The 15,804-nt window shown below is 47.2% G+C and overlaps 5 protein-coding genes across 5 annotated transcripts; 4 read left to right on the top strand and 1 right to left on the bottom strand.

Annotated features, from left to right (window-relative positions):
* Window positions 1-42: 42 nt before the first annotated feature.
* Window positions 43-949, top strand: I302_104789 (uncharacterized protein; the record flags this gene model as incomplete). Its single annotated transcript, XM_019195710.1, has 3 exons — window positions 43-60; window positions 132-198; window positions 291-949. The coding sequence occupies 3 exons, from the start codon at window positions 43-45 to the stop codon at window positions 947-949; spliced, it is 744 nt and encodes a 247-aa protein (XP_019042533.1).
* A 384-nt stretch (window positions 950-1,333) lies between these two features.
* I302_104788 (uncharacterized protein) lies at window positions 1,334-6,501 on the top strand (the record flags this gene model as incomplete). Its single annotated transcript, XM_019195711.1, has 14 exons — window positions 1,334-1,546; window positions 1,600-1,773; window positions 1,835-2,179; window positions 2,234-3,496; window positions 3,552-3,568; window positions 3,623-4,685; window positions 4,750-4,892; window positions 4,958-5,075; window positions 5,143-5,218; window positions 5,273-5,472; window positions 5,540-5,782; window positions 5,889-6,044; window positions 6,144-6,280; window positions 6,378-6,501. 14 exons carry the CDS (start codon window positions 1,334-1,336, stop codon window positions 6,499-6,501), a joined length of 4,272 nt encoding a protein of 1,423 aa, XP_019042534.1.
* Window positions 6,502-6,697: 196 nt separating this feature from the next.
* Window positions 6,698-9,655, bottom strand: I302_104787 (uncharacterized protein; the record flags this gene model as incomplete). Its single annotated transcript, XM_019195712.1, has 11 exons — window positions 6,698-7,070; window positions 7,155-7,283; window positions 7,384-7,814; window positions 7,877-7,960; window positions 8,019-8,164; window positions 8,223-8,424; window positions 8,506-8,749; window positions 8,843-9,018; window positions 9,092-9,259; window positions 9,324-9,578; window positions 9,653-9,655. 11 exons carry the CDS (start codon window positions 9,653-9,655, stop codon window positions 6,698-6,700), a joined length of 2,211 nt encoding a protein of 736 aa, XP_019042535.1.
* A 3,111-nt stretch (window positions 9,656-12,766) lies between these two features.
* I302_104786 (uncharacterized protein) lies at window positions 12,767-15,019 on the top strand (the record flags this gene model as incomplete). Its single annotated transcript, XM_019195713.1, has 3 exons — window positions 12,767-13,429; window positions 13,494-13,569; window positions 13,632-15,019. 3 exons carry the CDS (start codon window positions 12,767-12,769, stop codon window positions 15,017-15,019), a joined length of 2,127 nt encoding a protein of 708 aa, XP_019042536.1.
* Window positions 15,020-15,404: 385 nt separating this feature from the next.
* Window positions 15,405-15,746, top strand: I302_104785 (uncharacterized protein; the record flags this gene model as incomplete). The annotated part of the gene is made up of 1 exon (XM_019195714.2): window positions 15,405-15,746. The coding sequence occupies one exon, from the start codon at window positions 15,405-15,407 to the stop codon at window positions 15,744-15,746; it is 342 nt and encodes a 113-aa protein (XP_019042537.2).
* Window positions 15,747-15,804: the final 58 nt, after the last annotated feature.

Raw genomic sequence — 15,804 nt, 5'->3', positions numbered from 1 at the left:
GACTCCTGACCAGTTACCGAGAGACACTGAAGAACCTCGACCATGGCCAATGGCAAGACAGTGGGTTGCCTTTTCTTTGATTATGTAGACGGTATGATATTACTTCCGCTGAAGCATTGATCCGGATTCAGAATACTATTCTCCCCGGATCAGCGAGCACAGCGTCGTATTTGAAGATCCCCGTTTCCCGACTCACAGGTATGCTTGTTTACTTCAAGGATTAGGGTCAAAACTGAGCCTTCTTCCTCGAATCCAATCGGAATCGGCTTATGATTGGCAACGAGCAACAGGATCGCTACAAAAGTTCTTGAATATGGAAAAGCATTACGCGAAGATTATTAAGGGCCCTTCAAGAAAGTGCGAGAGGGAATTTCGCAAATATGCCAACAAGGCCCTCGGTGATGAGACAGAGCGTACGCATGCTCTGACAAGCTTCAAAGAAGCTTGTGCGTCGGTGATGGAGGATCAATGCCGAGACTTCCTCGCAACTTACCGAAAGTTGAAGGATGAAGCATCAGAGTACCTAATAGTGGATGGCATGATCGCCCCCGAATTGGAGGAAGAGATCATAAGAGGATTGGGGAGCTTCCCGTATAGGCCTACTAAGCGACATATTGAGCTCCTGAGCACGGAATGTCGCCCTACAATCACTTCAATTGCAAATATGATAGGCTGGATTCGTAAAAATCTGCCCGAAGATGGGAACTTAGATTCCATCTTGGCATCTGTTTCTCCTCTGATGAGAGAAGTGCATGCGCTACATACTTTTGCCACCAGCTACCGGAACTCCAATCTGAACGATATTGAGGCTGATCGAGGTCCCGAACGCGGAACAGGTGACAAAACGCTTCCTACTGAAGCCGAATTTGATGTCGACCCTTCGTCTGATCAACAAGACTCGGAAAGCGAATTAGAATACTCCTCTGCCACTGACCTGGAAGACTATTAAGTCGCATTTATCATCTGGTATTGTAGACTGTGGTGTTATCACTTTCTGAACAATGGCAATCAGCGGCAGAAGGAAGAGAGGGTGTATATATTGGCCCCCTTTGGGCAAGGGTATCCCTGTGGTGGTTCTACTGTACATAGTTAACTGTCTTTGTAATGTCGATAGCTCGCAAGATACAGTTGCTCATGAAGTGGATCAGCATACTGTAATGCCACTATAAACCCCCTTGTGCCACACAAAAGTTTATTTGTTCCTCGAATCATTCAGATCAATCTCGGTGGAGGACGTTCGTGCAAACATCTACATGCTCAGATTTTGACCTTGGTCAATTCTTGATATTGTCATACCCGCTATATCCTCAGCTAGACTCCCTACAAACAGGTCATGGCTCCCAAGAAACGACCAGCAAACGTCGTTCGTTCTGGGAATGCTGGAAACTCTACCAAGCCAACAAAGGAGAAAAGCAAGGATGACCCCAAGAAAGATGACGGTCCACCCAGACCACCGCCGCTATTCCCAGCGGGGTACAAATCACCACTGACCATCTTGAATGAGAAGTGTCAGAAGATGGGATGGGAAAGGCCTACAGTAGAGACCGTACGTCATTCAACAGCTCACGGATGAACCCAACTGATCATGCGTTTTTGTAGCGCCCTAACAGAGGATCCGATCCTCAGACATTCACGGGTTTCGTGATACTCAAGAAGAGGGTTAGCAAGAACATATATAATTTGGATGAAGTCAGGATGCAACCTCATACCCCATTAGAGATAGGTACATCAGCGGAAGCCAGGCATTATGCAGCTACGTATGCTTTGTTTCGAGTGAGTCTCTGTCGGTATTGTGTATCAGTTGGATGTTGAAGTGTCATTAATGCGATTGCAGTTCTGCTCTCACCTTCCTATGGCTATGACCCTTCCACCCTCTATAAGACCATATTGGTCTACCCTCACCGCAGAGAAGGCGGCTGCTCCACCACACCGATCTTGGGAGTACGATCCAGATCCCTTCGCTGCTAAGAAAGAAGTAGAGGACCGACAGAACAAAAAAAAGGACAAGGAAGCAGCAAAAGAAGCAGAGATCGATGGTAGGAGTGCAGGACCAAGTGGAAGGGGGACTCCAGTAGTAAAAGAAGCGAATCAAGGAGGTGGTGGAGCAGCGTGGGAGAGAGCACCCGAAGTGAAGATGGCTTCCAGCTTGAGAGAAACCGTCGAGGCGACTGTACGAAAGGTGAGCCAGCCATCGAATCATACACATTCCTACTATGCTAACCCCTCGCGCTAGATGATGCAACAGTTCCCCTCTGCAGTACTTGAAGCGAGTCGTGATGCCTCTGCTACAGCTTCCACCGCTCCATCAGGCGTATCAACCCCTGCTCTTGACCTTTCAGCCCTCCAAACACAGCTCACTAATCTCGGTTTCCGATCCACTCACATCACTTCCGCTCTTTCCGCTCTGTCAGCTGCCAATGCTCGTCTTCATTCTTCCTCATCATCTACCAAAGATCCTCTAGTCCTTTCTCTCAGTATCCTCTCACCATTAGAAGCAGCAATAGAATGGTTGTTACTACATCTACCCGAAGACGATCTCCCACCTAGATATCGACCTTCCAGTTCTTCAGCGGATTTCATTACCGGAGCTTCAGCAACTTCAGGAGGCAAGAGCGCACTGGTGAAAGGATGGTTGGTCGATAAGTTAGTCAAGCAAGCTGGGTTTCCAAGAAAGGCCGTTGAGACTATCTTAGCAGAAGAACAGAGGGAGTCAGTTGTTTTAGATTTACTAGGTCGGCGATTATGCGGTTGGGAAACGGATGAGGCTGGGTGGGGTGTAGAAGAATACGGAAGTGGGTGGACAGGGGATGATACTGCCGAAGGGGAGAGAAAAGTCACTCGCGAAGAGGAGATCATGGCTTTAGAAGCTGTCTTAGGGGAACGATATCAGCAGATATCGCTCACAGAATCGATCATCAATATCGAATCAGAGAACACAGCAGATACAATCCAACTCCATATCCTCTTTGATCAACATTCACCATACCCTTCACCGCAACACCCAACTCACCCACCTTCATTCTTCATCTCCTCAGATACACTACCGGCATATATCCGATTACACCTCCATGCCCAGCTCCTCCGATCATTTCGAGATCCAGAGAGACATGATCTTACCTCGGTGCTGGAAGCAGGATCAGGTGGTGCGATACTGATCATGGTAGAATACCTGGAAAGTACCTTATCTTCTATTCTAGAAACACCTCCAGATGTGGGAGAAGTTACAAAACACCTCGTACCGAAGGTTGACGATGTCGTATCCACGGAATCGAATGCGCCAGTTCAGCGAAAGCGGAAACAGAACAAGGAGACGTATAAAAGGAAAATACCTACAGTGGAAGAGGAGGAAGCTGTCAGGAAGAAACAGAAGGGAATGCTGGATGATCCATCTTATGCACCGATGTTGGCGGATAGGATGAAACTGCCTGCATGGAAGGAAAGAGAGAATATCACCAATGTTCTGGAGTCGAACAGAGTGTTGGTGGTGGTTGGAGAAGTAAGTGATCATTGATGTTGTATGGAAACACATGTCGCTGACATTTTACGTATAGACCGGTTGTGGTAAGAGGTGCGTATACATGATACTACCGTATGGTATATGGCTAACTGACACGAATTTTAGTACCCAATTGCCTCAATTCATCCTAGATCATGAGATCGAAGCTGGTCGAGGTGCTTCAGCCAATATCATTGTGACCCAGCCTAGACGAGTGGCAGCTATGGGAGTAGCTGCTCGTGTAGCTCAAGAAAGGCTTGAAGACGTCGACAAGTCCCCTGAAACGGTTGGCTATGCTATTCGAGGAGAAAGAAAGTCTTCAGCCGATACCAAAGTGCTATTCTGCACTACTGGTGTTGTGCTCAGAAGGCTGGGCAGCGGTGATCCCAATTTACTGGGTGTCAGTCATGTCGTAGTCGACGAAGCGCACGAGCGAGGTGTAGATACCGACCTGTTGATCTGCCTTTTGCGGGATCTGCTGCAGAGGAACAAGACGATCAAGGTTATATTGATGTCTGCAACGATCAACGAACAAATATTCATCAATTACTTTGGTGGTTGTCCGAGTCTCACGATCCCAGGATTCACACACCCAGTCACCGACCACTATCTCGAAGATGTCATCTCCGAAGTTCGCTACAAACCTCAGCCCTCACGTTTCGGCCCACGTCAAACGGAAGAACAGAAAGCTGCAATTCGAGCTGAATTTTCCAAACTCAACCTGGATCTCGATGCTCAACGAGCATTGGAAATCCTGGCTGCATCAGACAGGATAGATTATGGTCTCGTTGGAGCAATAATCAAGCACATAGTCGATAATGCCAAGACGAACGCAGGAGCGATACTGGTATTCATGCCCGGTGTGATGGAGATTCGACAGTGTATCAACGAACTGCAAAGTACCAATCTGGGTCCCGTGGAAATCATGCCTCTTCATGCGAATTTGTCATCGGCTGAACAGCGGAAAGTGTTCTTACCTACCGCTCCGAGGAGGAAGATCGTAGTGGCTACCAACGTGGCTGAAACGTCCGTTACTATCCCCGATGTGATCTATGTCGTAGATGGGGGGAGGGTCAAGGAAACGCAGTATGACGCGGAGAATGGGATGCAGAAATTGGTAGAATGTTGGACTAGCAGAGCTTCGGGGAGACAACGTAGAGGTCGAGCGGGTCGTACGCAGCCTGGACAGGTGAGTTACATCTCTCTGCGCAGTTCCAACTGAGATCTTTGGCTTATCGTTTGGTTCGGCACAGTGTTACAAGCTGTATACCAGGAGAACCGAAAATAACAGCATGCCTCGGTTCCCTATACCTGAGATTCTTAGAACACCATTGGAAGCGCTGTTCTTACAGGTGAAGGCTATGAATGAGGACACCGACGTCAAGGAGTTCTTGAGGTATGTGTTTTGTGCCCATCGTCCTTGACTCCTGGGTTCTTGCTGAAATGTGTTCTGTGACACAGCAAAGCTATCGATCCACCCAAGATGGATGCTATCAACGCTGCTTGGCAGACCCTGCAAGATCTAGGAGCTGTCGAAAGTGAAGATCATAAGAGTCGGTTGACAGCACTGGGACGTCATGTAAGTTGAACATGTCCAAGTTATATCATGTGCAGAGTGTGGAGCTGATGGACCGGTATACATTTAGATGAGTATGATTCCAGTTGATCTACGTCTCGCCAAGATGTTAGTGTTGGGCACGATATTCAAGTGTCTTGATCCAAGTGAGCTATACCCATTCATTTTCACAAGAACGTCATGCTGATTATGACTATCAGTTCTCACGATCGCCGCCTTACTTTCATCAAAACCCCTATTCACATCACCCATGGAGAAGCGAGACGAGAGCAAGAAAGCGAGAGAATCCTTCGCGTGGGCTAGATCGGATTTGCTCACTGATGTGAGGGCATATGATGCTTGTATGGCTGTGAGAGAGAAAGGGGGGAGTCACGGTGCAGTCAGACAGTTTTGCGAGCAGGTGAGTTCTACGTGTACGCGCTTGCATCCGCAGCAGACGACGTCGTACTGATATATCCCACGTATAGAACTTCATCAGTCCTACCACACTACGTGACATCACATCTCTGCGAAACGACTTCCTGTCTGCTCTATCTTCAATCGGATTCATCAACCCCTCCAATTCGGAAGTAGCCAAATTCAGTGTCAACTCGAAATTGGATAATCTAGTCAAAGGTGTGATAGTCGGCGGACTGTACCCCAGAATAGCTAGGATAGCAATGCCCAAAGCGCAATTCGAGAGGGTACAGCAAGGTGCTATTCAAAAGGATGTGAGTACTTCCGTTCGTACTCAATGAATCCTCAAACCTCGAAGGGACTCGTATTGGAATTGAAGGTTGAAAGTATGGGCGCTGATTGGTCAATTTTGATGCATAGCACGAAGCCAAAGAAGTAAAGATGTTTGATCAGTTCGGGAGAGTATTTATCCATCCCACTTCGGTGCTGTTCACTGAATCGGGGTTCAAATCTGGTTATTTGGCGTATTTCGCTAAGGCTGAGACGTCCAAGGTGTTCTTGCGGGATGCTACGGAGGTGAGTCCTACCTGTCTATACGCTGTATTTGTGCACTCTATGTCGGAGTGGATGAACATATCGCTCGTTCCGGATGTACTGCTGACGCGCTTGCTTCAGGTACCCCTGTATGGCTTGTTGCTTTTCGGCGGGAATATCACGATCAATCATTGGGCAGGTGGAATCATGATAGGTAAAGATGGGTTTGTAAAGTTGAGAGCAGGTACGAGGATCGGAGTGTTGTGTTCGCAGCTGAGGTGAGTTAGGTTTTTTTCTCGCTACGTAGCATGGCAAACCCCGTTTCCAAGCGTTGGTCCCACAAGTGCTGATGCTCATCTGTGTTGCATCACACAGACGACTGCTCGATGCTCAACTTACCGAACAGATCGAATCTCCCCATGCGGTCGATATGTCAGGTCATGAGGAGGTAGTGGGCGCTATGATGGCTTTGTTGCAGAGGGATGGGTTGTCGTTGTGATCAAGCGTCATAACCGGAGCATGTCAACCATCATGTTATAGACTGTAAATTTGAGTAGCATGTATAATCCAATGCATTGAACCTAGAAATATCAATAGAACAAGTAATACAATAAAACCAAGCCAGACCCATACTCATACCAAGCACCACCAAGCAACCAAGGACCTGATCTAGTGTATATCCCAATCCGACCCTACTACACACCAATCCTCTGTACGACCTTCTTCATCCCCGTGAACTTTATAGTCTCCCTCTTTTCCATAACGTACAAACACCTCTCAAGGGCATGTTGAGAGTACCCCTGACCACTAACAAACTCCCTGACTAAAGACTGATACGAGGTCGTCCAACCTATCGGTAATCGCCTCTTGAGCTCTTTCTCAATCTTATCAATCTCATCGTTCAGCTCTGTCCTTGATAAACCCTCGATGCCCGATCCGATGGAGACGGCATTCATCGTTGAGAATTTGAATAGACGGATGGACTCTTCGACGTGATGTGGGAGTACACGGGGGGATAAGGTGATTTTGGCGAGGGATTCGGATATTCGGATGATCGCTTCTAATTGACTGTGTGGACAGAAGGATCTGTCAGCAACAAGTCTTTTCTTCTTGCGCGTGCGGGATTGGTCCGGGTATGAGGGACAAACTCACCGAACAGTAATGGGAATGGAACTTCTCTCGTCGTTATCCCTTTCTACCTGAGCGACTTCTTTCCTCAACCCAACAAAATGCGACGAAAGCATCTCGGCAGCTTCATTACTGAGTCTAGGAGCACATCGACTGACAAGGCGCACAAGTGAAAAATCAGTACTCTGTAGTCCGTCTTCGACTCGATCTCTTGGTATGATTGGTAAAAGGTAGAAGGGAAAGTCCAACTCACGATTTACAATACGAGACATATCTCTTCATCTTCTCAATATCAATCTCCCCAACAGCCTCATTCTCATTCTGCCTATTCATATGAATATTCATAACATGCTTGGCTATCGTCCTATCCCTCAGCTCATTATGCTCATCCTTCACAATAAAGATCATGTCGAATCTCGATAAAATGGTGGTTTGGAAATCAATGTTCTCGCCGGGCGACTTCATATCGTCATATCGACCGAAGACGGGGTTTGCAGCTGCCAAAACGGAAGTTCGCGAGTTGAGGATGGTGGTGATTCCTGCTTTGGCGATTGAGATGGTCTGTTGTTCCATCGCTTCGTGGATTGCTACTCTGTCTTCGTCCCTCATCTTGTCGAATTCATCGATACACACTACTCCTCCGTCGGCTAGGACCATCGCTCCTCCCTCGAGGTAGAATTCTCGCTATTTCCGAGGGAGAACATTAGCTGAAACTCAACAAGTCAAACCGGAAAAGCACCACTTACAGACACGGGATCACGCTGGACTGAAGCTGTCAGACCGGCTGCGGAAGAACCTTTACCAGATGTATATACTGATACCGGCGATACCTACGAGATGACAAGCGTATGAGCTTGATTTTGAAACGACCTCGTCACTTTAGCTCACCTTCTCCACGAATTTCAATAATTGAGATTTGGCAGTACCAGGATCACCAAGCAGCAAAACGTTAATGTCTCCTCTCAACCTCATCCCATCAGGCAAGATCTTCTTACTTCCACCCATCAATAAGCAAGTGACAGCTTTCTTGATATCTACGTTCAATCATGATTGTGAGCTGGCTTTCTTGGATTCCTGTCATTGTTGACTCACCTAAATTTCCATAGATACTCGGTGCTACACTGTTCGCGAATCTATCATATAACCCTTCACTCCTTGCTAATTGTTGGAACTCTTCTTCCTCTTCGGGTGAGAACACTCTAGATCCAGGTGACGAAGCGAGGGAAGTATCAAGTTCTATACCCAAAACTCTGAGGTAAGGTTGTCGAAGAGCAGGCGCACCGGATGTTTTGGCCTAGGTTTTTAGAGTATCAGCTTGATGACGAAATCCTGAGACTCGTACAGCTGATCCGCCAAGTCAATGATCGGCACTCACATTTTTAGATGAAGGAGCAAACGTTGAGTAGATACCGGTAGCGATGATTCTTGAACCAGGTACCACTCTACCTGTCAGATACCTCTCGGCATGCAACATCATGTGTCTTGGTAATTCACCGACAGGGACCATGTCAGGTGCTTCTTGGAGTTTGATGGTTTGTTGATCAACGAATCTACATCTGTCGTGAAGGATGACGTAGGGGTCGAGGGGACAGTCTTTAGGTTGACCTTGTGGGGCGGCACTGTGCATTGTTTGGCTCATCTCATCAGCTGGTGTTCTCATCGAGGATCAAGTAGGCCCAGATAGGTGGATCAGATTGCAAGAGACTACTCACGCATCACATCGTCTCGGCAGGGAAGCTCTCTCTCCACCCAGCGTACTTGGCACTTTCACATTCTTAACCGATCTACAACCCTTACATTGAAGATGAAGTTCTGTAGCTCTAGAGGAAAGTTGAGAAGCGTTGATGACGATACCGGGAAGACGAACAAGATTAGTGAGTGTATTTGCCTATCATGCGGAACAACCCGTCAGCTTCTTCTTGGTACTATCTATACCTGGGACGTAAGCTGAACGAACTTACGTTCAGTTCTCTAAATTGCAGCAAGTTCATCCCACTCCTAATGGTAACTTGCATATCAGGTATAGAATCCACCGCGACCGAACTTGGTTGGCCGGGACCTTGGGTCTGGGTTTGATCAAATGTGGGATGTAATAATTGTCTTGCTAATCTGAGCAAAGCAGATTCCAACTACACATTACGCTCGTGAAGTCAGTCTTCCTTCTTCCGATAACGGGACAGGGAATGGACTCACGAGGGGAATCATTTCACCGGGATTCTGCTGGATTTTCTGCGCCAACTCATTATTCCACGCTATCATATCGTTCAGATCCACTTCGAGGGTATGATGGTGTAGAAGCAAAGCTGAACGCAGAGCATCTCGATAAGTGAATTGACCGTTAATTCTGAATCCACTTAGGAAGTCGAAAAAGAGCTTCTCGATCTCCGAGTGGCTGTTCTGCTGGGCTTCTCCTTGGAGGACGCCGACGGTCCATACTCTGCCTTGTTCCTATGAGGAGACGATATCAGCAAAGGATGCAGGGTAGGTTATACAAAGGCAAGGGGGTAGGAAGGAAGACCTACCATTTTGACTAGACTACGATCTCTTTCCGATGACTATAGCAGGTTATGCGGTGGAAAGGTGAAGGTGTTATGGATTTGACAGGACCCTTGAGAGAGAGTGATGAGAAGATAAGATAGTGACTGTTTGAGAGGGTAAGTGGAAGTTGAATCGAGATGATAAGATGACAGGATGTCAAATGAGAACATGAGCCTTTGAACGCGTCTTTGACCCTTCCTCTACAACATTTTCGCGACGCGACTGGACAGATGGCTGATTCAGTGAAAACGCATTTCATCCCCTCATTTAAGGATCCCCACCCTCCTCCACTCTTACAGTAGCTTTGATCTCATTCCGAGATTGATACCTCGTTTCAATCAAGATCAACCCATCATTCATATATATACTTGAGCATAGGACCAGATCTCTTGCATCCAAGCGACTACCACCACGGCCGCTGTTCTCATCGCTGTACATCGGAATTACACGGCTTTATAAAGCCTCATGACAATCGATCTGACCACTTTGATTGCGAACACCCCTCCTTTGAGACATCAAGCATCAATCATCTACGCCCTCACCCCAACACGTTGCATGACCATCACTAGCTCTACCGCTCACTGCGCAAACAAAAGAATGATCGACATCCCCGCTTTCTCGATCGAATACTCTACGTACAACTCCATTGGAATCGCATGATACCCTCTTGTGCTCTTCCGTAAGCCCGGGTTGGGTGAAGTGCAGCGCATGTAGATTACCTACGCTCGAGGTGGAATAATCAATCTTACCTTGCGGATGGATAGTCATCATGCGGGCAAGATAAGGTGACGCACGTTCACTCACCTCGCAATGAAGTCCATGTCAAGATCCGGTCGCGCAGCAACAAGACCCGTTGGATCATCGATCATGAATATCACGTCAACAACAACCAAGCAACCCATCAGTCTATGCATTAAACGTTCGTTGACTAATTTAGCCGAAAAGATTGGTCTTGGTAATAACATCGACATAAGCGAAAAACCAAAACCACACACACAATATCAGATAATACCAGACCAATCAAACCAGATTGATCGGACCTATCCCCTTTTCTTTTTATGATGTGATCATTACCGAGCAACGCAACTCTTGACGCCCCTCTCCGTGAAACTCGTAATGCGACACAGACACACAAAAAGTAATTATCGTTGAACCTTGGTTGCCTCGAGGCTAGGCTGGGCTGGGCAGGTACAAGTCCACCCTCGCTCATCCATCTTGTTCGGAGTAGGATTGTAAGGGTGACTTGAAAGCTCCGGCCGGCGGCAGTGGCTTGGACTAAATTGTTGAACCCTTAACCCTTGGAGATCAAGTTGAGCGTGTGGTGATGATGTGATGGTAACCATATTGTCGGTATGTCTCGGACGACACAAAGAATACCTCAAGGTTTGGTGGTGTCTTTACTCGGAGGTTTTTTTTGTTATAGAAGAGTGGGGGAAAACCGAATCTATCCAACAATGCGCACAGTCGAATACCAAATAAATGGTAATCATTCGGAATGGCTGGCCTGTACATAAGCATTCACCTATCGTACTCAACAGTTCCTCGAATACGTCAATGACCCCTCAAGGGACTAATCCGATCATATAGGATATAGGATAATGGATGTTGGAGCAGAGTGGATCCACCTCTATTGACGACGCCCACCACACTACCGGCCGGTTGGTATTATACACTTACGCCCTAGCTATGAGTGGTATACTGTAAAGAGATGGTTCAGTACAATTACCTCATCGGGGCATAGCTATAGCATTTGAGATCAGGGCGATCAATCATATAAAACAAAAGCAAAACAAGCGAAAGGAGGGTCAAGGTGGAATTAGATTGAGGCTATGTATGTATGGGAGAATACAACATACAATGCCGATCGATCTACATTTGGAGTAGATGCATTGATGTATGGATAACAAGGTCGTGTCTCTCTCATCACTACATGAAATAGCATCGACGAATGACGACTGAGGCGGTTAAGGGGGGTAAATTGGAACACACCACGATCACATCAAAAGCGGCCATCAAGTTAAGGTCAAGGTCAAAGAGGTGGATAACGAAATCAATCGGTCGGAGAAAAGAGCTAACTGACTCACTCTTGTAAGCCATACATCATCGTCCACCATACATCATAACATAATATATAAACATCGACACGACTTTCAAGAATACTGATTTTTCTTTCTTCCCCTTGAGCAATTTGCTCTTCATCGTTTTCAAATCGTTTGACCTATCTTATTACTGATCTACCTCTGTCCGACTACTGTGACGAGATCAAGTAATTTAATTTAACTGATTGACCAGACTCATCAACAAAGATTGGCCACCCCTTGACGACATCAATCGAGAGTCGAGACCAGTGCACCTACATCTACATCACCCTTCCTTTCTCATTTACACCCATACTTGCATACACTCCTTTATCCCTTTTCGCATTACCCCGTATCTTACTCATCCTTTATCCGATTCAACATTCTTCCATCGCTCACTGCGTTGCATCTAGACTTCTTCGGCGTAGTACCCCTACCGCAAGATCGATCAATTCACTGAACTTGTCCCATCTCAAGCTGACCCGGACAACCCAGGGGGGCCTATCTAGCCCGACGTGGTCGGGTACCCCCCTTTCACCATTACATAACGTAAGTCCAACCCATCTACTCGTCGTCATGTCTATGGGGTGTATGTCTGTTCCATTATACTCTAAACTTCCTTTCATGTCCTCTTCTCAACGGAAAGAAGGGGGGTATACGAGGGTCAGAATGCTTCATTGTGATTCCCACTTCCCTCTTCTCTTCGTGTTGCGTTCTCACCTGTTTTATTTATATATTCTTGTATTCTTGGAATCCTTCTTCCATTTCGTCTTTTCTTCTGATTCAAGGAATGCCTTTATTCTTGGATTCTCCAATTCAATCGGATCTTGAGCTAATACTATACTAGCTTACTCTTGTCGGACCATTGGTCATCAACTACCGATCACGACTCTCCCCACAAGACTCGTATAATCATCATAAACCTCTAGTGAGTCATGCAATATCATATATCTCGTTCCCATCATACTTCTCAATTGAAGACCCATCGCTGATTGGAACAATGTATAGTAAAGCACCACCATGTCCTCTCCATCAGCCTGCGTATCTCCAGGCCCTCGTAAACCAGATCTCGTCGGTCATCCACTTCCTAATTCCCATTCCTCCACTGGCGTACCTCCCTTCTTCCGTAACCTACCCCTGTCCGACCGATGGGAGACGAAAGCACCCATTCCAATCTCACAATCCCGACCATACGTTTCCCCCGACCCATCACCCCTCGACCAACAGTTCGATCACCCTCAAACCCATAATGAACTGGGATTATCATTATCCAACCATCCGAGGGAATTCCCTCATCCCGGTAGACCACCCGAACCCGAGGGGACGATGCTCCAACAACAATCACCACCTAACAGATTCTTCACAAACCCCCCGCCTCCGTTTTGGCAACATACCACTCACAATGGTAATCATGGTGATCACGATCCATGGTTCAACCCTATCATGTTACCTCAGACCAACAAGTCGAAGAAGAACAAGAACCAGAAGAAAGTGGAGGGCAAACAACCTACATTCCTGACTAAGCTATTTGGGCTTCTTGAACAACCTGAGTATCACCATATTATTAGGTGGGATGAGACTGGAGAGGCGATCATCATTGAAAATCCTGAGGAGCTGGCTGAGAAGATTTTACCGGTTGTGTATCGGCAAAGTAGATTTGCCAGTTTCTCAAGGCAGTTGAATGTAAGTTGGTTGCACCTGATCTGAGGATCAGTCATCACAATAGCTAATGTGCCGTCTGTGTCAGATCTACGGCTTCAATCGTAAGCTGAGCTTACGGCATGTCGAAAGAGGAATATACGATCCAGATGCCAGTACATGGTGTAAGTCTGCTCGCCTATCAATATTTTTTATTGGAGATCAACCAGCTGAATTTGAGATACAGCTCACCCGTTCTTGAAGAGACATTCTACCAAAGCTGAGATCCTATCGTTCAAACGAAGAGTACCACCCCGGCCCACCCAAGCACAAAAACGGCGGATGAACTTACAAGAAGAGGGTCTGTCACCTACGTCATCCGAGCACAGCATGGACTTCCATTCACCCCCTGATGCGTATCAGCACCACCTCCTACCCGACGTGGACGAAGATAAACCATTTGTCTTCACCCATCCAAGAGGATCATTCGTACCTCAGATGCTCCCATATCAGTCGAGTCTCCACGCGCATGCTCCTCCTCCAGAGTATCACGCGTACGAGCCAACCTCACCTACTGCCTTTGAATTCGACTATTCTACCCCCGAGGAGGATGGGAGAAGTCCGTCGGTGCCAGTCCCTCAACAGCGTCCATTCGAAGTGTCCAGAGAACTATTCAAAATTCAACCTCTGTCATTCTATAACGATAATGCGATGGGAAATGATAGATCAAATATGGTACCGCATACCGCACCTGCAAATACAACATCGTTCCCTCCTTTACCCATCAAAGTCACCCAACAACATATCAGAACAAGGAGTGTGCAAGGAGAGCCACCCTCGGCAATGTTATACTCCCCTTCATCACCTTTCAATCCCTCCTCATGGCTCACAGGCGACGTTCCAGAACCACAGCACAATTACCTCAACCTGAAGAAAGAGGAAAGTATCAGTCCGACCAATCTGCCCCAACGTCAACTAAGCGATGGATATGCCCCCCACGGTCACAACATCATGAATAGCAGTAATGATACCTCTGCATGGTGGAACAACAGACGAGGGCTAGGTGGAAGTGAATACAGTGGATCACCACAGTCGTTACCCAACGACTTCATCCCTGGATCAAGTGGTGGTTCGTCAAATTCATTGATCCTCCCTCAAATTCAAACTCGACCACCCCCATCTATCGGAGGAAGTATGGACACCCAAACTTTTTCTGCTCTGTCTCCTGATTCGCCCATGACAATCTCGCCGGGGATATACCAATCTGGATTCTCGTTTCCTCCTTCACCCAAGGCTCCCTCGTCGTTTGGTAAGATCATCAACCGCCAGGAGAGACGAGCGACAATCGCATCTCACTCTGCTCCATACCAAGCTACAAGTCCGAGAAACAAGATACCCCCTTTGCTCGCTACTACCTTATCCACTGGTAATAACTCTCTGAGGAGTATAGCAAGTAGACGAGGCTCGCCATCTCAATCTTCGGCACTGGGATTGAGAGTTCATGATTTTGGGAATGAGACGAAGGATGCTCAGGAGGAAGGTGAGGAGAACGAAGCGCTTCCTAGTGCTAGTATAAAGTTTGAGGATAAACACCCTTTTGAGGGTATTTTGGGCGGAGAGGCGATTGTGGAATAGCATAGGAGAGAAGACTGGTAAGTATTAGTTTTGTGTTTGGTAGGGATCATGGCTCATTTGACTGTACTGGAGGATCAGTCTCGTACCTTGATGGTCGCGATGCATGATATGGAGATATCGTATGGGTGTATGAATATTTGGAGAAAGAAAGAAAGAAAGTGGTCAAGTAGGAAGGGAAAGGAATTCGGAATACTAGTAAATAAGGAATGTAAAAGTACAGCGGTGGGATCTTCCATATATAAGTATATATTGTACGAGTCCAGTGCAGTTTAACGATAACGACAATTGACGAGATGAAATGAATGGAATTGATATGCAATGATATGGCTGATGCGCGTGGAATGAGGTGGAATCGCATTCTCGAGCGTTGCAGGGGAAGCCACACATGCTGATGAAGAACACGGATAGTAAGCAGGGCGGGGCGAGAGGGCGGAAGGGACTCGGGAGGAGGGGAGGAGGGGAAAGGGGGGAGGAGAAGGGACAGAGGAGGGACAGAGAAGGGACAGAGGAGGGAGGGAAGGTAGAAGGGAAGAGGGAGGAGGGGGAGGGGAGAGAGAGGGGGGAGAGGGGAGAGACGGGAGAAACGGGAGAGACGGGAGAGAGGGGAGAGACGGGAGAGAGGGGAGAGAGGGTAGTGGGTGAAAGCGAAATCAGGAGGGAGGGGGAATTGACAGTCAGAACAGTGTTTCACGCAAAAATCCATCTCACAATACAAATCGAAGCCTGATGGTGGTCACATGTTTGACGAGGCACATAAACCGTTGCTTTTCGATTTCTATGGATTG

This window comes from Kwoniella bestiolae, chromosome 3 (assembly GCF_000512585.2).
Source record: "Kwoniella bestiolae CBS 10118 chromosome 3, complete sequence".
Taxonomy (NCBI): Eukaryota; Fungi; Basidiomycota; class Tremellomycetes; order Tremellales; family Cryptococcaceae; genus Kwoniella; species Kwoniella bestiolae.
Note: the sequence above shows the minus strand (reverse complement) of the source record. Positions and strands in the feature narration are given on the sequence as shown.